The 18483-nt window shown below is 39.8% G+C and overlaps 1 protein-coding gene across 3 annotated transcripts in view; it reads right to left on the minus strand.

The window, feature by feature from the left end:
* Positions 1-4824: 4824 nt before the first annotated feature.
* LOC123980847 (F-box/WD repeat-containing protein 7-like) overlaps positions 4825-18483 on the minus strand; it is a 41724-nt gene continuing 28065 nt past the window's right edge. For all 3 annotated transcript variants that reach the window (XM_046065395.1, XM_046065394.1, XM_046065396.1), the window contains 10 exons: positions 18093-18227; positions 17834-17957; positions 15472-15608; positions 15273-15386; positions 11190-11371; positions 10438-10663; positions 10195-10261; positions 9114-9257; positions 7429-7578; positions 4825-7336 (listed from right to left, as the gene is read on the minus strand). In XM_046065395.1, coding sequence (XP_045921351.1) covers positions 7203-7336; positions 7429-7578; positions 9114-9257; positions 10195-10261; positions 10438-10663; positions 11190-11371; positions 15273-15386; positions 15472-15608; positions 17834-17957; positions 18093-18227 — 1413 coding nt within the window. In that variant the 3' untranslated portion in view covers positions 4825-7202. The remainder of the gene's footprint in view (positions 7337-7428; positions 7579-9113; positions 9258-10194; positions 10262-10437; positions 10664-11189; positions 11372-15272; positions 15387-15471; positions 15609-17833; positions 17958-18092; positions 18228-18483) is intronic.

Below are 18483 nucleotides of genomic sequence, written 5' to 3' on the forward strand. Positions count from 1 at the left end.
ACACACACACACACACACACACAAACTCGTAGAAACAACTGAGACTCCTACTGGGGGAGTACAGATGGACAAAATAACACAAACACCTTTACAATCTAATGCAATGCAACGCAAGAGTCCTGCAACACATTATACTGTTGTGAATGCACGCACATTTGTTCTGTTATACTTGTGAGGGCCTCTATTGACATAATGCACTCCCTAACCAAACATTAAACTGCTTTAACCTCATTCAAAACTTAATCCTGAAACCAAGCACCTCAAACAGCCTTTTAAAGCAGCTATAATTCCAGCCTGTTTATATTCCCAGGGCGTCCGATAGCTACGCTTTGTCTTTCAGTGTCTGGTACCAACACACATGGCACCCTTTAGCGCCATTGTTCAACACTAAAAGTGGGCCGCGTATAAATAACAGAAATATCCGAGTAAGGATGTGGTTCGGACGAAAACCAGATTTTCACCCAGGAGACTGGTGTTTGTTTCCTGTGGGAAACAAAAAGTCAACATTTATTCCTTTATCAAGTCATGTCACTTACAGTGGTATTACTTAACTTACATAATTTAAGTCACAGTTATTTTAACCAAAACCATGATGTTTCACAATGTTAACCACTACTTTTATTTTGAAAGTCTAACTTGATGATGCATAGGTATTCTTGCTAACTTGACTGCAGAGCCCTATACATGCAAAAAACGATGCTAAGGTAGCCTGGGTGTGAAAAAGTGACGTCAAGGGGTCTTGACAAAGCGTCCATATGTGATGATATGTGATTCATGTTTTTAATAATAATGGCAGCCAAATCTGCCTCACTTTAGGGTAGTTTTTTATCTGTCCATCTGAACATTTACAGTTGTGGTTCACTCAAGCGTTCTCACTGCATCGTTTTCAGAGAAGAAGCTGTAAAAAGCCACTGTACTGTACCTGCTCAACAGCAAACAGCAGACAGGCATAGTTATGGACGAGCTGGTGAACACAGTGGAGCATTTAGCAGCTAAAGAGCTAGATATTTCCTTCAGGAGGTGGTGGAGACCAAAAACAGAGCTAAAAGAGAGCAAATATTGGACTTTCATTCATCAGGTGACACAAATACGACATTCAATATATAAACTTGAAAGGTGATGTCAGTGTTGTGTTCACATCTTGTTACTGCCCCCAAGTGGCCAAAACATCAGTTATTGCACAATTAAAGAAGTGAGGATCAGACAGAAAAGTTTTTTCCCCTGCAGGAACTCAGAGGAGAATTTCAATCCCAGGAACCAGACAGAGTTCCTGTAGTATTTGGTTTAATTTAGTTCCAGGTGTTCCGGCTCCACTATTTTAATGTATCTTTTTAGGGGTGGAGTTGGCATCCCCAACTGGTCAAACACAGACGGCCCTGCTTCTTGAACTTGTGCACCACTTCCTTCATAAAATGAGGAAGGATTGTAGGATCATTATTAGGACGAAAGGTGGGCGTTTCTTGTTGTTTATTAACGTTAAAAATAAAGTAAGGAATTGTTGGACAGCTTCAAAACTTAAAAAAAAAGAGCGAGTGAGTGAGCTAGAGAGAAAAATAACGATTAGCTAGTTTTTTCATGGCAGTTACATTCCAAACAGAAATAAATAACCGTAAAACACTTTGTTGGTGCACGAGATACAAACAAAACAGGGACCCGCTCTTAAAAACATTTAATATACTGTTAATATACTTTTTATGTACTTCATCTAGTATATATTGTTGTGCAATGAGGATCTGTAAGAAATTGTTTTAGTACATACAAACCACAGAGTGTAGAAACACATGGCAATGTTGTGTCTGTGATGTTACCCAGAAAATCTGCCTAAAAACCAAATTATTTAATCACTCAGCGAACAGGAAATGGATTTTACCCATAAAATAGTAAAAATATCAACCAGGGTTTAAAATATTGATGATTTTCAGAAAGAAAACAAGAAAATATCTTTTCACTTAGAGGTGTGTGTGTGTGTGTGTGTGTGTGTGTGTGTGTGAGTGTTTTAGCTGGCCTTGAGGGGCTTACTATTGTGCTGTCAACACGCTGCAAAGCCTCATGGGTAATAGGAGAGAGATTTTTCAGATTCTTGCTTGCATCCACATACACACACACACACACACACACACACACACACACACACACACAGAATGTAAAGTGAAAGAAAAGTGTGTTGGTTGAAGAAGTCACATTGAACACTGCACATTAAAATACAGAACACACATTAGATTCTCTGCAGCTCTTCTACTAGTACTTTCTGCTTCTCTCCTTTCATTTCCTTCTTAATCTTAATCCTCCTCTCCTCTTCCTCCTTTCTTTTCCCCCCGCCTTCCTTCTCCCCTTAAAGCCTCCTCTCCTCTCCTCATTTCCATGTCATTTTATTTGCTTTTCTTTCCTCACAATGTTTTATGTTGATCACAAACTCAGCTCAGGTTTTGCAGCCGTCTGCTTGTTATGTTGCCTCCGTATTTTTAATCAGTTGCAGATATCAGATTTTAAAGCTGTTCTTGATGCAGCTGCAGATTAAACTCTCTCATGTTGAACTTTTTATTGCCTCAAAGGCCATAAAAATAGCAAACCCCCGTAACATCAGACTCTTTCTTCTTTCACGTGGTTGCAGTGAGAAGGAACAAATCAATCCAGTTGTGCTAACATGCTAGCAGGCTAGCATGCCAACATGCGACTCAAAGAAAGCCTATAACTGAACATTTATTTTATTAATTTTATCAATGAAGCTCAAACAAACATAAAGCACCTCCTACGTGTTTCAGTTTGTTACTTGTTCAGGATGTTGAAGCCAGTTTTGTTGCATAATGTTATCTGCTCGCTCTCCCACCAACGCCCACGTATCCTGAAACACAAAGCTCTGCTGTGAGCGCTGAGACAGACTATGAAGCCGTCAGGAAATGTGGAGGAAGATGGAGGAGTTTAGTCTCAGTTAAAAAACATTTTTTTAAAAAGCTTTGTTTTTGCTGATTTTGAAGGAAGTTTGGCCGAAGTCGTTTGACAGCAGCAGCAACAAAAAGTGAAATTTAAAGTTAATTACAGAGAGAACATCACACCCGACTGACTCTCCTGATGAAACAATTTGCATTTTACATTAAAAAGACTTTAAAGACTAATAAAGTAACAAAGGTCACATTCACTCCATGGGGTATTCAAATGTTTTACTTACAAGTAAACATAGCAATACAACAGTGTAAACATACTACAAGTAAAAGTAAAATAAAAAAAAATGCATGCAAAGGTTCACTTATGAAAGAAAACAAAAGTACTAGCAGCAAAATGTACCTGAAGTAAAAGTACTTATTATGCAGAATGGCCCATTTCAGAATAAAATATATCACTGGATTATAATTTGTGATGCATTAATGTGTTAATTACTTTAATGTTGCAGCTGGTAAAGGTGAAGCTCATCATTTTAATTACTTCATATACTTCAAGTTGCGAACACATTCATGCAACAATAATTATAATCCAATAATATGAATTTAAAATGTGTCCTAATGCATAACAAATACTTTTACTTTTTGTACTTTATGTACATTTTACTGCTAGTACTTTTTTTCCAGGTATCACTTTTACTAGTAAAAGATCTGAGTACTTCTTCCACCACTTAGTATATATTGTATGTGGTATATCATTAGATATACTGGGCACTTTTCTGCTTTGAGTACTTTTACTGTTATACTTTAAGTACATTTTCCTGATGATACATAAACTTTTACTTATAACAGAGTATTTTTACAGTTTCGTATTAGTACTTTTACTTAAGTAAAGGATCTGAATGCTGAACACTTTGAATGCTTAACGATTTAGTCTGTCTTTCTTTCTGCTTCTTTTGCAGCTTGCAGGTATTTTGTTGAAAGCCAATTGCCTCTGACGCTTAGTTGCGCTGCCCCCCCACCCCAGCATCGTTACCATGGTAACCTCCTCATCAGTTTCTGGGCCAAACAGGCTGAATAAACACAGGTTGTGTGTGGCTGCAGTGATTATTATTTTCATTTTAACTTGTATTTCTGCAGCCATCAGGATCACTCTGATTTACATTCACACAGATGCTCCAGTTCTTTGGTTTACTGCCTCCATTGGTAATTTTCTGAAGTACTGCTCCATTTAAACCCGAGTTAATATTAATAATTTATCCATAAATTAGTGGACACTTCACTCTTCATATAAAGTACGTTGAACTGTGTATTTTTGCTTGTTCGGCTGACCTGCTGTGCACTGATTAAAAGACTCTCAAGGTTACACTAGAAATTACTTGCAATTAATTAATACATCTACTAATTAAACACTTATCTTCCATATAATTAGGTCGAAATTACAAAGCCCTTCCCAGGAAACATCGAAACAAAATTACAGACCTGTGAAATAATGTATTACCCACTTCTCTAAGATTAAGTTGCATTCTAGGTTGCAGCCATCATCGACTTAATTTTTGTGCTTATAAAATTGAACAGATTTTGTAAAAGTGTCATTAAAAGAAATAGAACAAAGTATATAAAAGTAGTCTATTTTATTGTTTAATTATTTTCTAATTTAAAATATTAATACATTATCCCTTCTGTACTTTCTGTCATACTTCGTTTATCTAGCTGTTACCTGGAAATATAGACTTTTTTTTGCAAACTTGCTGTAAGACAATGCTTCAGTTTATCTTCTAGCTTCAGTGAACTGGTTAACACTTTTATTTGTGAGAAAGGGCAACCATAGCTTGAGACATCACAGCTTGCGTTCTTTCTAAATAAAAACATCAACTTGAAAAGTATTGTTCATAAAAGTGCGTCAGACATTTCTGAGAATGAACAAGTCGACTCAGCGGTTTATAAAACTCATCTTTATTGATCCATAATTCATCCCCTCCCTCCTCTTCTCTTCCCATCAAGAACAATATTTTCTTCTTATAAAAAGCTGAATATTTACATCCTCTTTGTATTTACAGTATTTTACATGATAATGTGATCAGGACGCCTCTGCAGAGCCTCACACCTGCAAAGGTCAAGTTTACAGGAAAAATCACCGCCTAAAATACCACCTGTTGCTGGGGGAAATATCACCCAAACCTCTGCTTATTGGCTGGAGTTGTTGCCGGGCAACGACAGTTTATCGGATTAATATCTGGTAGAAGGAGCTGTTTTAAATTATTTATCTTTTTTCTTTTATATTTCACAAGCTGGAAAACATGAGGAGTGACTCTTTGGAGACACATGAAGAAAAAAAACAGCTTAGAACAGAAAAAAAATCTTCTATGGAAGCACAGAAAGGCCAAAATAATTACAATATTATATTTAATTGTGAAAAATAACCCCATAACCAAAAAATAATAATGTTTGCAATTGTTCTGCAATTTTACAAAGTTACATTTTGAAATTCACAAATCACATAAATTCAGATGTTTTTCAAAGTTAAACATTCTTTAAATTAAGTGGTATTTACATTTCAACATTTAAATGTTAAGTAGAGATTAAATGTCACAAGTGGTTAGATTCAATGGCCTTTCTACGCTTCCTAAGACTTTCTGTATAAGTAGTTTGGTTCCTCCGGTTGTTTCTGTAGTCTTTCTGAATATTGAGTATACGGAGTTAAATAATGAGCAAAAACGTGTAACAGAAATATGCGGAAAAAGTGAGTGAATAAGTAAAAATATTTTTAAAAGCAGGTTTAAGAGTAAGGGCGGTTCCTTAAACCTGCTTTTCTCACAGATTCAGTTCAGTGTTCAGTTGATTTTCACTAAAGATTGTAGGAAAATAAAACATGAAGCAGTTTTATAGCAAACGACTAGTTGTTTTACATTTTGATAAATGTTATTTTACATTTAGCCGAACAATCTAACACCTTTTAAACGACAACATTTGATTACTGATTGAAACTAGTCGAGTCTTTAGTGTTCAGTTACAGATCTGATGGACACAAGCGTTACTGATGACATTAACACTGTCTCCGTTATATTCAAGTGTAACTTAAGCAGCTACATGGTATTCAGCCATCATTCATGTCATAATTTCCACCTGTGCGTTTCCTGCTGTGACATCAAAAGGCCGTCTGTGAAAAAGGCAGAACCAAGGAGTCGTCTGTGCCGTCTGTACTTTTAAACACATTGTTCTGCATTTAACTTCACTTTTGGCAGGAATACTGAGGATTTGTGACATATTATGAGCAAAACTGCACTATAACTCACAGAGTCGTGTGGGTCTGTGAGTGATTTAGCGTGCAGTAAACTTTTACAGAGGTGACAAGCAGCTTGGAGTAGTAAAAATAATCCTCCTCTGCCTTTAAAATAATGTTTTTTACTATAAAAAAGGTCGTCTGTAAAGCTTGACTGAAAGTGAGGGATTGTTTGGACTCTCTTTAGAGATGTGAGACTCTGGCGGTGGCTGGATTATACAGTTTAGTCCTCCCTCTCTGCCTAATGGGAAACTTTTATTCCCAAACATTCACGGTTTCACCCGCTGAGTTGACGTTTCCTGCGCCGTCACCGGCTCTTGTACAGCTCCAAACACTCCATATGTTACAGTACTGCAGGGCCGAAACACACAAAGTACATTTAGAGGCAACAGAGACGGGAAGTTTCACCGGCAACTAAACAAAAAACAAGCCAACTGAAAATGGCTGCTGGTATGAAAAACAATACGGACTGATTTCTGATTACTGTCTTCACATTCATGTTGAGCATGTTGCCCGTTGCATGTTGCCCGAGCATGTTGCATGTTGGTTTGTTTAAATAGCGTCGTTGACCTCCTCATTGGTTCAGCAGCAAAGAAAAGTCAATGCCCTCGTCGTTGCATCCTCCGTCAGTTAAATTCGACCACCATCGCGGAAAACATTAACATCCATGTTTCTGTCCGTCAAGGGGTCAAAAGCATTCTTCTGTCGCCACAGCTCCCGCCAGGCCGAGGCCGCCACGTTGGAAGCCATTTTGTACGGTCCATTTGGCGCCGTCCGTGTCAGCGCAGCCATTTTATTTATTAACCTTAAACTCTTATCTTTATTTATCTTATCATTCACAGCGAGCATCCAGATTTAAGTTTGTCCATCTGTCCGCCCGTCTGTCCTCTTTAATGTGTCCGTTTATCAGGATATGTTGTAACATTCATGTCGGACTGTTGGAGAAACTGGACGTCGCCATGACATTGGTAAAAAAAAAGAAAAAAGTCTGGCATCGTCATTTCTGTCCTCTTGTCTCTGATGACATCACTCTGTCCTTCTTCTCAGTCCGTCTCTTTCTTCTTGTCGTCCAGGTCGAAGTCCAGCACCAGCAGTTTGGTTTCCTCCGTCCCGTTCCTGCTGCCGGCGGCGCACACCAGCCGAGTGTCGGACGCTCTGATTCGCCACACAACTCCACCTGTAAAGAAAGAAGACGGTTGATTTAGTCTGTTAACGGGTGAGTGTACAGTTACCCCCCTCGCCCCACCACTGTATGTTCGCGGCCCTGACCTGATCCCCGGCTCTGCAGGGCCACCACGTCTCTCAGCCAGGCCCCGGTCTTCAGGTCCCACAGTTTAACCGTCCCGTCGTCGGAGCTGGACAGGACCAGACCTCGGCAGAACTGCAGGCAAGTCACGGCCGACTGGTGCTTATTGGGACCTGAAGGAAACATCATCACACCGTGACCTCTGACCTCCTCAACACGCCAACACATAGACAACCAGTAGCAGTGCCACAGTCAACAATATAAAACAGAAAAAAACAGCAACTATTCACATTTTAGATTTTAATAATAAAAATACTGTAGTTCTGAATTAATTAACTTTTAGTTTTACAGAGTTTCCGTAAGTGTTGTGTATCTGTGCTGCTGATGACACTGAAAACTGTCCAGTACAACGGATGTAAACCCAGTCCAGAGGAGCAGAGCCTGTTAATGCTACCAAGATACTTTTGAAGTTGCATTAAGTGACCACTAGAGGGCAGAAAGGGTCCAAACCAGACACACAGCCCTGAGTTGTTATTGATAACCAGTAGCCTTTTTGCAGCAGACACTGAACAATATTATCATTCATTTGGAGTCGTCCAATGTTCTCTCTCTCTATTAGCTCCAGTTTTGGTCTCTACCAACTCCTGAGGAAAACTATCTGGCTCTTTAGCTCCTAAATGTTTCACTATGTTCACCATTTTGCAGAGGTAGAAGACGTACTCAGATCCTTAAGTACTGTGTACCACACTGTGAAAATACTAATAAAAATATTGTAAATATATAGTTTTCACACTTGTGCAGGCCACTCATCTCATTTCTGCCTTTGTTTCCCGTTTCCTTCCATCATTCCTTTCTACTATTTGTCCTCGTTTCCTTCATTTCTACTGTTTTACCTTGTTTCCTTCCTTCCTTCATTTCTACTGTTTGTCCTGGTTTCCTTCCTTCCTTCCTTCCTTTCTACGGTTTGTCCTTGTTTCCTTCCTTCCTTCCTTCTATTTGTCCTTGTTTCCTTCCTTCCTTCCTTCTATTTGTCCTTGATTCCTTCCTTTCTACTATTTGTTCCTTGATTCCTTCCTTTCTACTATTTGTTCCTTGATTCCTTCCTTTCTATTCTTTGTTCCTCATATCCTTCCTTTCTATTCTTTGTTCCTCATATCCTTCCTTTCTACTCTTTGTTCCTCATATCCTTCCTTTCTACTCTTTGTTCCTCATATCCTTCCTTTCTACTGTTTGTCCTTGTTTCCTTTATTTCTACTGTTTGTCCTCGCTTCCTTCCTTCCTTTTTACTGTTTGTTCCTTGTTTCATTCCTTTCTACTATTTGTTCCTCATATCCTTCCTTTCTATTATTTGTTCCTCATATCCTTCCTTTCTATTCTTTGTTCCTCATATCCTTCCTTTCTATTCTTTGTTCCTCATATCCTTCCTTTCTACTGTTTGTCCTTGTTTCCTTCCTTCATTCCTTTCTACTGTTTGTTCCTTGTTTCCTTCATATCTCCGATGTTTCCTCTCTTTCTCCCGGAGGACTGCAGCTTTTGTGTCAGTGTGTTTTAGTGCTGAGTCGACAACAAGATGGAGGTTGTCATCCACACACACACACACACACACACACACACACACACACACACACACACACACACAGCTTTGCGCTGCTCTCATTGTTTTCTCGGACACATACACTCTCCCAGGGGGGACACTGTTCTCGCTCACCTTGCAGTGTGTGGAGACACTGTCCCGTCCTGACGTCCCACACTCGGACGGTTGAGTCGGCGTTGCCGGACACCAGGATGTTGTCACGCAGCTCCATGCCGCTGGTCAGCGATTGGTGGCCCGTCAGCGTGTGGACACACCCACCTGGACAGGACAGGTTGAGTTGTTTAAACCTTTCATTAAATGTGCTTTAACATGTTTTAAATGATTCTGATGACATGACATTAAGATTTTTAATGAGACAATCAGAGAGAAAACGGGCAGATTTATAAAAACATTACAAAATTTAATATAAGGTCTCGGGAGTTTGTATTTCTGTTGTTTCATTATTATTATTATTTTATTTTAATTTAATCTGACCAGAAATTATTTTGATGTTATAATAAGAAGTGCAACGCAATTCCGCCACACAAAATAAAAACACCGCTTGACAAAGTACTTATAGTACACTGATTAGTAAAATAATACTGCAACACTGAAGTAATACGCCTTCAAACACACACAGACGTGCAGCTGTAGCTGAAGCAACAGGATGTCATAATTTACATAATCAATATGTCTCTCTGCTGACACACAAACGTCCTTTTTTAATTTTAATAATTAAATGTTTAAATTAAAACTATTTCAACACTAATAGAGATTTATTTGAAATTTAATAAGAATGTAATTTAACACCTTATAACTCACGTGCATTACATATAATCTAAATTCTTGAATAATTTTTTTTACATGAAGTCATACCTATTTTATTGACATTTAACAACGTATTCTAATTATGATTGTAGTGTAATTTAGGGTACGTAGTCAACACAGTTCCCTTATGTCATTGCAAGCAGTTGCCAGTTTATTAGGTACACTCAGGGTAGACAAAATATTGGAAACACAAATTACAGCCTTGAGAATTACAATAAAACTGTGACATTTTGAGGTTGAGGATTTATTGCCAGGTCGTGACTTTGTTTTCTAGCTATGCGTACCTGATAAACTGGTAATTATGTACCAAGCGTATATATTTACTAATATATAAGCTTAATTAATTTAAATTCATGTCTGGACTGAACAGAGTGATCTGTGTCTCTACCTGTCTCTGCGTCCCAGACTCTGATAGAAGTGTCCAACGAGCCGCTCACCACAAACGCGCCATCAAACTGGAAAGAGAGAAGATCATGCGAGTGTTTTACACGCCTGCAACCTCCAGGGACGGACATTTTATCTCAGACACAAACACACAGGCTTATTGATTATGTTGGTCAATAAATACTCAGATAATAAATATCAGATTGGGATCAGACTAGAAGACAGTGGATGAAAAAGGCGTGAGTACCTGCAGCGAGTACACTCTGTTGGTGTGTCCCTGCAGTGTGTGCAGACACGCCTCCGTCTCGGGGTCCCACACCTTCACCATGTAGTCGTAGCCGCCCGACACCACGCGGCGCCCGTCGTACTGGACGCAGCGCACCGCCGCCACGTGGCCCGTCAGCACGTGCTCGCAGCGGCCCGTCGACACGTCCCACACTCGCAGCGTCGTGTCCCGAGAGCCCGACACCACCCTGAGGGAGAGAGGGGGAGGTATGACATCACTGCACTGTCAGCTAATCAGGTCAGCTCAAGTTTGTCTTATTAGAGTGAAGCAGAGGTCTGTGTGTTTGTGTGTGTTTGTGTGTGTTTGTGTGTGTGTGTGTGTGTGTGTTCATGCTGTGTGACCCAGTTTCATCATTTCTGTGTTTCTGTGTATTAGTGTTTTTGAAGTATGTAGATGTGTGTGTGTTCCTGTGTATATGTATGTCATGTGTGTTCATGCATCTATTTAATATGTGTGTTCACTATGTTCAGTATGTGGCTGTATGTTTGTATTTATTATTGTGTATTTGTGTGGTTTATGTATGTGTGCGTGTGTGTTGCTGTGTGTTTTAAGTTTTGTTTGTGTGTTTATGTGCAATTACTTCACTATATTAATGTTATGCCGGTTACCATGGAGACGAGCTGTAGGCAGTGGGCATGTTTGTCATCAGAGTAAACGTGCGTGTAAATATAAGTGGGTGTGCATAAGTGTGTTTGTGTGTGCGTGTGTGTTACCGGTTGCCGTGAAGATGCATGCAGCGCACAGTGGACGTGTGTCCATACAGCGTGTGGACACACTCGCCCGTCTCGGCGTCCCACACACGCAACGTCCGGTCGGTGGAGCCGCTGATCACCGTGGCGACCGCCATCTGACTGCACCACACGCCGCCGGAGTGACCCGTCAACGTCCGCAGACACTGAGAGACGGAGAACAGAAGCGAATGGTTTTAATGAACAGACGAATCATTCATTCTTTTAAAGGGACAGTCCGCTGATTTCACAAATAAAAAGGTCAGTTACGTAACGTCCGCCTCAGCCTGTGAAAACGTAACCCTGATGATGTCATCGTGGGCTCGGAAACAACTCTCTTGTAACAAAAGTCTGTGTTAAATCGCAGGGATGCCTTTTAAACACTATGAATTACTGAATTCATACAAGCCAGGTCCAGATGGCCACGTACACATTTTCAAACAGTCCAAAACAAACACATCGCCGATGAAAACATTTACTATACTGCTGGAGAAATCTAAATAAATATGAATGAAACAACTCTCCTTGACCTCTTTTCCAGGCTTCCAGGAGTGTCAACAATCATTTAAATAACGTTATTTAAAGTGAACCTATGTAACATTTGCAGAACAGCGACTACAACTGACAAATACAGCATAAGGGTGAATGTTAAAACGCCGTGTAGAAGTACTGCAGCTTCTTTTTATATTGTTACTTTATTTTGTCATTTCTGCCACCGAATGTTTTAATTATGTCGCACTTTTCACTGTCAGCTATCAATGAATAAAAAATAAAAATGTAATAATAATACCTCTGAATAAAAAATAAAAAAAAACAATTAAAAAAAAAATCACATTTTTATATTGTCGCCTTTGAATGAAAATTTTTTGCAACAACAGTGAGGTGCTGGTAGGTCGCAGGATTTATGGATGAAAAGTCAGAAACAAGTCACCTTTATTGTGAACTGTTCCCAGTAAATACAAAAAAGTCATTTCAGAGTGGGGTGGCCTGATTTTGATTTTTATTTAAAACAGAAGCCAAACCAGAAAACTGAAAAATAAATAAATAAATCAATTTATCACTGTTCACTCATGTATTTCAATCATTTCTGTGTGTAATCTCATAATTAGCAATTTCACATTTGCTGAGCATAATTACACAAATCCCCCAAAAACTTAATAATAATAATAACCCAATAATCCAGATTAGGTAATGGTGCTATTTAGAGTCTTCTGGGCAAAGACTGTTTTCTACATTCAGTATATCTTTGTCAACATTTGTGTGTTTTAAATGTGTGTGTGTGATGAATCTGTGTATATAAAAGTGTGTGTGTCAATATTTGTTCTACTTTTACAGCTCCCCTTGAGGCGCATATACACACACACACACACACACACACACACACACACACACACACACACACACACAGAAAATGCAGTTTCACCTTGAAGGTGTTGTAGTGGTAGTTGCCGCGGCAACAGAGGAAAACTTTTTCTGCGGTTACTGCTGTGATCCGGGCTGTGGGCGGAAGTTAAACTTCTGCCAATAAAGGTTATTTAAATTGAACTGTCTCAGAGAGGACGAGTGGAAACACACACCTCATCATCCCTTCAGGGTATAGATGTGTGTGTGTGTGTGTGTGTGTGTGTTTTTATCTGCAGGAAGAATCTCCTAACACACAAACACTCACTAACACACACACACACACACTAAAGGGCAGGTCCAGACGTAGGACAGAGCAGGTGTGTCCAGTTGAAGAATGTTTCACCGAAACCAGACAGAGACGCCGAGTTGGTGGGCGTGTGTTTCAGTGGTGAAAGAAGTATTCAGATCCTTTACATAAGTAAAAGTACAGATACCACAGTGTGACAGTACTCCACTACAGGTGAAAGTGAAACAGTAAAATGTTCCCTGTCAGTGTTTCACTTTTATATCTGATGTTTCTGGATTAATATTCCTGCTGCATTGATGTGTATGTTGCATTTTTACTGCTGTAGATGTTCAAGGTTGAGCTAATTTAACTGCTTTTATAACATTTTTAATCTACAACAATGCATCATGGTCTATAAGATCATCATGCGTTTGTAGCGTTGCTGTCCTGTGGGAACCACGTATCTCTAACAAGTCGGCTTTTCATGAGCTCAGAGAAACAGCCCTGTTTTTATCTTTGTGACGATGCATTTTCCACCTGATCCAAGGAGGGTTTCAACAGATTATTTAGCTGAAGGAGGAGGATTTTCTCGCTCTGTCGCTACATTAGCTGTGAGTTCTGTCGTACCTGTTGTGTGACGGGTTTGATTCTGTCTTCATCAGTGTAGCTGTGTTTGAACAGAATTTTTGGTTTTCATGCTGATACCTCAGCTGGTTCAGGCCTGTCGTGGTCAGCTGACTGCAGAAGTTTTTCATAATCTTCATATTCCGTGCCGTGGTTAGTTTGCGGTCTTTAACGGCACCCGATTTTTGACATAGTTTGCTGATTGACGTCTTTTGAGCAACATCCATCGAGCCAGGCCGATCCACCTCTAGCGGTACAATCAAAAGACGTAGATTGTTTGGCTGGTGGCGTCAGTGTTTTAACTCCTGGTGCTGTTTGTTCACCCATTTTTTACTTCACTCATGATTTTTCCAGCTTGTTTAACTCTAGCGCACGTGATCTGCATGCATGACGCAATGACAGAGCGGACAAGGTGTTTTTTAATTGTTTCTAGCAAAGTGAGTGACGTAGCCTATTCGATAATGTCGGCTCACAAATAGCTGAAAAAACAATTAAGATATTATTGTAGACAACACATATCGCACACCTCCACTATAGAGGAACATGGCGTCCTTCAATTTATCACACACACACATTCAGAATCACCACATTTGGAGATACGTGGTTTTCACCTGACAGTAATTGTAATCTGAAACGTAATGAGTAACTAAAACTGAAGTATAAAGTCTGAAGTTGCATATAAAAATGAAATACTCAAGTACATAAAGCGGTACTTGATTAAATGTACAGCCCACCTCTTGTGTGTGCGCGTTTGTTTGATACAGGATAAAGTAAAGAGAGGAAGGGGCGTGTGTGTACAGCTGAAATATATATCTGCTAAGAGAAAGAGTCTTTTGACAAACACTGTAGGCCGTGGATTCAAACGGAGACGCCTCAGGCTGCGGCGTACACAGATGGTGTTTAAATAACATCTCAATGACACACACTGACTAACACAACTGGTCTTCCTGCTAGTATCGGTTTTTTTCACCGCATCCTTTTCTATTCAGCCATCTAAGCTTTACAGTGTCATACTGGGTCATGCTGACCTACATAAAAGGCATCTTTTCTATTTTATTATTCAAATTTATGAAGCACTTTCAAGTAGAGCCCGACCAATATATCTGCTAAATGTTGGCAACAAACACGTTTGGAGCCACGTTATCTTGGTGAGGGCCAAAAAAACACACATAACAAATGTGTCGGATTTTAAAATCACAAAATATCAAAATCGGTACCCGTCTTAAAAATCCCACATCTGTCAGGCCTTCAAGTTCAAGGGTTGCGACTAATGATTCTTTCCATTATCAAATACTGTGTGGATCATATTCTTGATTAAAGTATTTATCGTTTTGCATTAAAAATGTCAGAAAATGTCTGTAACCATGTCCCACAGGCCAAGGTGACGTCTTAAAACGTCTTCTTTTGCCCTGTCAGCTGTCCGAAATCCAACAAACAAGACATTTGCTTTAAAATAAATTCCCTAAAATGATTATTAGATTATCAAAACAACTACAGATTAAATTTTCATGTCTGACAAACTAACAACAGGAATCATTAAACACTGGAAATTATAAAAAATAAAAGTTCTGCTTGAACTGAATCAAAATAAAAGCACTGCTTCTAGAAAGATAAGAAATGCAACGCAATTCCGCCACACAAAATAAAAACACCGCTTGACAAAGTACTTATAGTACACTGATTAGTAAAATAATACTGCAACACTGAAGTAATACGCCTTCAAACACACACAGACGTGCAGCTGTAGCTGAAGCAACAGGATGTCATAATTTACATAATCAATATGTCTCTCTGCTGACACACAAACGTCTTACCTTGCCGGTGATGGCGGACCAGACTTTGAGCGTGTTGTCGTCGGAGCCGCTGACAATCAGGTCGCCGCTGAGCTGTAGACACGTGATCACATGATCATCGTGACCTTTCAACACCTGCAGAGAGAGAACGTTTATGTTTACATATCAATACACGCTGGCCAGCTGAACCAGGGTGCACGTGACAGAGAGTGTAGCGTACCGCGGGTTCTCGTGTGTCTCCCTTCCTCCAGTTGTTCTCTATACGGTGTTGTCTTATGTAGGCCGATTTCCACGGACTGACAGCGACGCCCGGCCGCACGCACTTCCTGCGACGAGACGACGCAGACTCTGATACACCTGCGGAGAGACAATTTTGATGACTGATTAATAATTTAAGTAAGAAAAAAAACAACAACACTATTTTCACTGAATTTGGCAAAGCTAAAAGTATGTTTAATTTTTATGAGCCATGTAAGCTCACACCCCAGCAGAGATGCTAATTAGCAACCACAGTTTTAGCTACTGAGTCTTTAGTTGGACTCAACAGTTTAATAACTGTGGTATACGCCAACATTGGCTAATGTAGTTTCTACTTGTAATCTAAGCCAACTTAAGTTTAGTTGGCAAAGGCAGAGTGTTAAAGACACTTTTGATGTGGGAGACCTGGGTTCAATCCTCCACCAATGTGTCCCTGAGCAAGACATTTATCCACTAGTTGCTCCATAGGTGTGCAACTTTATATAGCAATTGTAAGTGGATAAAAAGCGTCAGCTAAATGTGTAAATGTAGTAACTTCTATTGGCATGCCTGGCTGTAGTAGAGTTCCTACTGTAAGCTAACATCAGCGCTATTTCATTATTATGTAACAGGCTAATGCATTGGCTGCATTTGTATTCTCACTAACGCCAACACCGTTCCCACTGGTATGACACGGGTGTAGTGCAAATACAAATTAGCCTTATTTATGAAGCTGGTGAGCTGCAGTTAACACTGGCTTCATTAGTATGGCTGTGTCGTGGTGCTAACACTAGGTAGGCTCATTGGTATGGCTGCTGAGTGCTGGCAGTGAATCTCGGCTGACTGGCACAAAGCCCAGAGAGAAAAACACACACACACACACACACACACACACACACAGAGCCACTGCATTGCGCTGAATGAAAGAGGAGTGACTGACTGAGTGTAGCCGTGTTTGCATGTTACACTCAGGTTAGAAAGCACAATACAAGCGAAGCTCCTGTCTTGTATTCTTTTACTGTACATATTTCCCCTGTGAAAACACACCAACAGAGCCCCAGCCGAGGCAGCATACGACGAACTCTCACAGCCACAACGGGAAATACAACAAATTTTTCAAGGGTTTGGAAGAAGATGTGCCAAAACAAAACACTATGAAAGAGCGATAGAGAGAGAAGAGGAGGAGAAAGGAAGGAGCCATGCACAGTTAATGTTATTTTAGAAATAAGTCTGGTAAAATGATATATAACAAATAATATATAACAAATCCTATAAAAAACCCAACAATTTGTTTTTTAAAAAATGTATTTATTTAAAAAGGGACAGCGCACATTAATGAACACCAATGATGTAAATATGCCAGATTTAGCCAGAAGGCTACTTTTCATCTGTAGCCCCCGGTCAGTAGATACTGTTATTAGGTGATCCTGATAACAATATCTATCTTATACATCTGTAATTGTTCTGTCTGTCCAAAATATTTACTAGAGCACAAAATGAAAATAGTCCCCAGCTGTAATTTTCTTTGTTTGTATTTTTGCCTTATAAAAGTCACATTTAAGACATTTTAGTTAAGTAAAATATATTTATCAGAATCAACTTGTGTCATTGTGTGTCATTAGGGAAAATACACTTTGTGTCATTAAATCCACCAAATTCACAGAAATAATATAACAGGAGTGACCTCGGTATCTTAAATGGTATCTGCAGCTTTAATGGGCTTGAGGCGCAGAGCCACAGACAGGAAGCACTTTGAGACACATTGTTGGTTTTGGTCTTTTCAGGGGATTTGTTGACGCTAAGAAAAACAAATTATAAGACCAGGCTAAACCTACAATGTTTACATTATGTTGACTGAGTAATTGCGATGTTCATATATAATTTAGCCATAATTATGGATGCCTGGCAGAAACAGATTCAAGAAGGAAAATAAGTAAAAAGGAAATGACAAGAGAAGACAAGTAAGACAGCCAACAACAAGTACAACCAGTACCAGTGTGTCCCCTATATTCACTCAGGATATGCTGAATTACGAGCGCTGCTACTAAAATTCGACACGATCGATAATAAAAGGGTTTTTTCTGGTCATTATCAGTTGGTGAGGCCCAAAACAGGCTGAGAGAGCTTCTATCTGATCTAGCGTTTGTTCACACAGATCTAAATGTGAAATAGCATTTCTTTTTAATTGGAAAACATAACATTTTCTATGTTTGCACCATCTAATACATGTTGTACTGTTGTTTTATATGTAGATATAAAGCAGGGTGCGCTTTACATACCTGTCCTTGGCACTGAGTACGCAGTGAACCGTGTATTTACTGTGTCCAGTGTGTGTTAGTGTTTACCTTCCTCGCGGCACTTCTCCCTCCACAGCAGGTTGTCCTCTGCCAGGATCCTCCAGTACCTGCAGGTCTGAGCAGCCTGCAGCAGGTCTCTGGGAGCCAGGAAGGTCAACACGTACAGAGCTAACTGCAAACGCACCAACACACACACATTTAAAAAGCTGCTCCCAACGCACACACGGTCACGCAGTCATCCTGATTTCATATCTGATCGTTACGGCGATACATTTTAGGACAGACAGATAAACGTATACGTGGGTACCTCTTTGGGCAGCAGGGATATGAAGTCTCTCTGGAACTGGGGCTCGATGACCTGCATCATGTGCTTCACCTGACTGGTCTCGCACCTGTCAATCAACTCGTCCAGAGCCAACAGCCTCTCAGGGCCGCTCCACGTCTGCAGGAAGGGGGAAAGAAAAGGAGGATGAAGAAGCGTGTGTGTCTAGGAATAATTTAGTTTTTCTTTTTCTGTATGTTGATGTTTTGTTGTGTGTATTTCTGTTTATGTCTTAGTTTTGTGTGTGTATGTGTTCTTCTAGTTGTGTGTTTGAAAGAGTTTCCGTCTCTGAAATCGTTTTAACTTCTACCCCAAGCTAGAAAAGAGAGGCCCATGTTTTTCCATTTGAATGCACGTGTGTGTGTGTGTGTGTGTG

This window comes from Micropterus dolomieu, linkage group LG12, assembly GCF_021292245.1.
Source record: "Micropterus dolomieu isolate WLL.071019.BEF.003 ecotype Adirondacks linkage group LG12, ASM2129224v1, whole genome shotgun sequence".
Taxonomy (NCBI): domain Eukaryota; kingdom Metazoa; phylum Chordata; class Actinopteri; order Centrarchiformes; family Centrarchidae; genus Micropterus; species Micropterus dolomieu.